Source organism: Alexandromys fortis, unplaced genomic scaffold (genome assembly GCF_014885135.2).
Source record: "Alexandromys fortis isolate MF-2015 unplaced genomic scaffold, M_Fortis_MF-2015_v1.1 scaffold_263, whole genome shotgun sequence".
In the NCBI taxonomy this organism is placed as follows: Eukaryota; Metazoa; Chordata; class Mammalia; order Rodentia; family Cricetidae; genus Alexandromys; species Alexandromys fortis.
The window spans coordinates 1,253,270-1,257,725 of NW_026068165.1; the positions used below are offsets into that span (position 1 = coordinate 1,253,270).

At 49.7% G+C, this 4,456-nt stretch overlaps 1 protein-coding gene across 1 annotated transcript in view; it reads right to left on the reverse strand.

Annotated features, from left to right (window-relative positions):
- Mip (major intrinsic protein of lens fiber) overlaps positions 1-3,903 on the reverse strand; it is a 7,369-nt gene extending 3,466 nt beyond the window's left edge. Inside the window, exons 1-3 of the mRNA XM_050128139.1 lie at positions 3,544-3,903; positions 2,582-2,746; positions 2,154-2,234 (exon numbers count right to left, since the gene is read on the reverse strand). Coding sequence (XP_049984096.1) covers positions 2,154-2,234; positions 2,582-2,746; positions 3,544-3,903 — 606 coding nt within the window. The remainder of the gene's footprint in view (positions 1-2,153; positions 2,235-2,581; positions 2,747-3,543) is intronic.
- Positions 3,904-4,456: the final 553 nt, after the last annotated feature.

A 4,456-nucleotide genomic window follows, 5' to 3' on the forward strand; every position in this document is an offset into this window, starting at 1 on the left:
CCCCCCCCCCCCCCCCCGGCCATTTTCTTATTCCTCTGTTTTACCTATACCTCCTTATCACACATTATTCTATTTGTTGTTATTTTGAACTAGTTTATATATTTCTTAGAAAAAAATTGTAAATGTGGTAAAATGCCCTTTATGATATAAAATTTACCTTATCAAATATTGTCTGTTTATTGGTACTTTTTTTTTTGTTTTTGCTTTTGTTGTTTGCCTAATACAGGATCTCATTGACCTCAAGGTGACCTCAAAACTGGCCTGTGGAGCTGAAAATGACCGTGAACCATGAACTCCTAATCCTCTGGTCCCCCTAGAATGACCAGCAGGCACCACTGTCCAAGTTTATTCAGTGATGGGGAGTGAACTCAGCTTTGTACTTGCCAGGCAGATAATGCGTAACAACTGCACTATATCCCCAGAACTGTTTTCTGTTTGGTTGGGTGGTTGGTTTTGAGGTTTGTTTGTTTGTTTGTTTTGAGACAGGGTTTCTCTGTGGCTTTGGAGCCTGTCCTGGAACTCACTCTGTAGACCAGGCTGACCTTGAACTCACAGAGATCCGCTTGCCTATGCCTCCCTAGTGCTGGGATGTTGGGGTGCACACCAGGCTCTGCAGAACTGCTTGTTTTTGAGTCGGGGTCTCACTCTGTAACCCAAACTGGCGTCAACATCCATGTGTAACCCAGCCCCATCTAAAACTCGAGCAGTTCTCCTGAGTTGTCCTACTAAGTGCTCTGATCAGCACAAGCTAATTCCTGCTTATTTACATTTTTAAGTGTGTGGCTCCATGGTGTTAAATATATTCACATTGTTGTGTTTCTCGCTTCCAGGAGTTTTTGAGTTTGTAAAAATAAAACTGTATAGCCATTAAACTGCCTGACTCCACCCCAGCTCTTGACAGCCACCCTTCTATCCCCATTTCTAGCAATTTCTGTTTCTTTTTTTTTTTCTTCCTTTCTTTTCTCTTTCTCCCTTGCTCCCTTCCTCCACCCCTTCTCCTCCTTTGGGTGTCCTGTAGCACAGGCTGGCCCTGAACTGCTGTGTTGCCTAGGATGACCCTCTTGCATCCACCTCCCGCGTGCTGGAAATGCAGCTTTGCGCCTCCACGTTGGCTTATGGAATGAATGTGGGTATTCTGCCTGGGGTAAGTAGAATTATATAAGAATTATCTTTTAGCCGGCGGTGGTGGCGCACGCCTTTAATCCCAGCACTCGGGAGGCAGAGGCAGGCGGATCTCTGTGAGTTCGAGACCAGCCTGGTCTACAAGAGCTAGTTCCAGGACAGGCTCCAAAACCACAGAGAAACCCTGTCTCGAAAAAAAAAAAAAAAAGAATTATCTTTTAGCGACAGGCTATTTCACTAAGCATAATGTCCCTGATGTTTATCTTATAGTTTATCAGAACTTCCACAGGCCGTGTTTGACTTTTCTACTTCTCTAGCAAGGGGGATTAGGGCTGCTTCCACCCTTGGCTGTTGTAACCAATGCCACTGTGGAAACGGCTGTATGTCTCGGCAGATTCTTTTGAGCTGTTTCCATGTTTATCTTGCATATGCCCAAAGCAACAAAAGCATTACACTATTTATTGAAGATTACTCCATGCCAGAATCTGTGCTAGCTGCTTCACAGATAACTGTCACTTCATTTGTTTTATATAATTCTCTGTGGCTGATAAACAGAGGCAAAGAATGAGTTATTTGTCAGAATCACGTACGAGACCAGTGCAGTCGAACTGAGGTGCTATTGGGCCTGCGGGCGTACATTCTGGTTTCTGGAATCCGGAGTTTTTGTCTTAGATGTAGCTGGCAATCCAATAGCCTTTAGTTCTTGAGTCCAGCAGATACCCAGTTAAAAAGTCCCGCCAACGGCGAGAGCCTCCTGTCTGTCTGTTTCAGAAAGGAGGTCTCGCTGTGCCGTCCATGCTAGCCCCCACTTCCTGGGCTCAAGTACTCCTGCTTCAGCCTCCCAAGCGCTGGAACTACAGGCATGCATCACCACACCCAGCTTAGAGTGTTTCTTTTTGACACAATAATGCCACGCGCACATGCAAGCGTGCCAAGGTCCCTGACAGCCTGCTTAGCTGCGTGCTGGCAGAGCAGCCTACAGTCGGGCCCGCCAAAAGTGCTCCATGCTCTTACCCTGTACTCTTACTTACCCAGTGGTTGCTGAAGTTCCGGGTGAGGATGGCAGGAGCAAAGGAGCGGGCAGGATTCATCCCTGCGCCAGTGTAATACATCTGCAAGAGACACAGCTGGAGCTAAGACAGCATCCCAGCCTCTGTTTCTCTCCCTACAGCCCACATGTAACTCTCCACATAGAAGTGGCACTGGAATTCCATCTGGGGACAGACTTATGTATCAGAACAGCCCGGTTCTACCCATGATGTGTGCATTTCCACCCTGGAGTCAAGAAAGATTCGACGTAGTAGTTAAAGGAAATCGATCCCTTGTGCCAACTGATAATGAAAAGGTGGAGAATACTCGTGATTAAAGGCAGAGTGGGGAAGAGAGAACCCTTACGGGTTGCTAACGCTTTGGGGATCCTAGAATCTTGAGTAAGATGTTTTCTACCTCTCTTGCTTACCCCAAAGAGGTGCCCCAGGGTGAGGGAGAAGCCAACAGCCAAGGCCACAGAGCCCATGCGGCCATTCCGCCTCTCGTCATATGTAGCAAAGATGCAGAGCACGAACTGGAGCGTCAGGAAGATCTCCACGGTGGTGGCCTGGCCCACACTTACCCCAGGGTGCAGCTGACCAAGGGGAGAAAGGAGGCAACTGTTAGCCCTGCCCTGCTATGGGCACCTCACAGTCCCCGCCTACAGCTCAGCTCCCGGGACAGGAAGGCTATGTGTTTCTACCTTAGGTTTTCCTAACAGTGCTGCTTTGTTGCTGTGTGGAAATGACTGACTTACATGGCAGGGACACGGAGGCAGTCTAAGTCTCTTTCAGAACCTGGATGGAGAGCTGGGGATGCAGCTCACTTGGCATGACTTGCCCAGCAGGCTTGAGGCCCTGGGTTCCGTTCCCAGTACCACATAAAACGGATGTGTTTGGGCGTGCCTGTAATCTTAGCACTTTGGAGGGTAGAGGCAGGAGGACTATCTTTGGCTATAGAGGAAGGCCAGGACTAGCTCTCCCCCCACTCACAGCAACAACAAAAGAACCTAATAAGTTGGAATGAAAGCTAAAATATGAACTCAGCTTTTTTTGGGGGGGGGTGGCAGAGGTTCGAGACAGGGTTTTTCTGCAGCTTTGGAGCCTGTTCTGGAACTCTTTCTGTAAACCAGGCTGGCCTCGAACTCACAGAGATCCAAGTGCTGCCTCCCCAAGTGCTGGGATTAAGGGCATCTGCCACCACTGCCCAGTTTGAACTCAACTTTCTTGGCCTCTATACTTTCCTTTCCTCTCCTAAGCACTCATTGCTCCTATACACACACACACACACACACACACACACAGGTCTATGTACACACATAAGCAAACATGTAAGGGCAATAATCCAGACACCGTGATCCCACCCCACCCCCACCCCTTAGCCACCCCTTACCGTGTTGAGTGCTAGGTTTCCTCGGACAGCTGGCGGGGTGACGCTGTACAGCACAGCTGCTCCAGCCACAGCTCCCAGAAGCTGAGCTGCCACATAGCCGAAGGCACGGAGCAAGGACATCTGGGAGCCCACAAGGAAGGCAAACGTGACCGCAGGATTGACATGGGCTCCGCTGATGTGACCCACAGTCTGCACCAATGTAGCCAGGGCCAGGCCAAAGGCCAAAGCCACTTGCAGGACATGTATGGGTCCAGGGGCCCAACGCAGGGAGGCTCCCAGCCCAAAGAAGACATAGAAGAGGGTGGCAAAGAACTCAGCAAATATAGCCCTCCAAAAGGAGGCAGACCGAAGTTCCCACATGGCAATGGGGGGTGGGCACAGTGCCTGGGTCCCTAATAACCCCCTGGACTTGCCTGGGTAGATAGTCCCCTTTATAGAGGACTCTTAATCCCTGGGAGGGACAGGTTGGGGTAACTGGCTCTGCCTCTTAACCCCTTCCTGGCTGTGGATGTCTGAATCCACTCCCAAACATCTGATGGAGCAGCTGGATTTGCCTTTCTGTCCTCATCTGGAGCATGAGCCAGGGAGTCAGGAGTATGGGGTTCTCGGATGGAGAACTGGAACCGTCTGTCTGTGTGAAAGTTGGGGTTCACAGTCCTGATTGACATCTGGTTTAGAACATTCCTCAAATTTCTTGGAAGGTAGTCAGGTTGAGCTCACTTCATGGGATATGAGCTGGCTCGCTCCTGGGGGGTCTCAGGCTCCTCTGACTTTGTCAGGGTTAAGGGTGGGGGTAGGGGTAAGGAGTGGGGTACAGCAGGGAAATTGAATAACTGAAGAGAATTCTTTAGTTCCCTAGGATTAGAGGGCCTTCTCCCATTGGCTGGTTGGGACAGGAATCTGTGGACCCTGC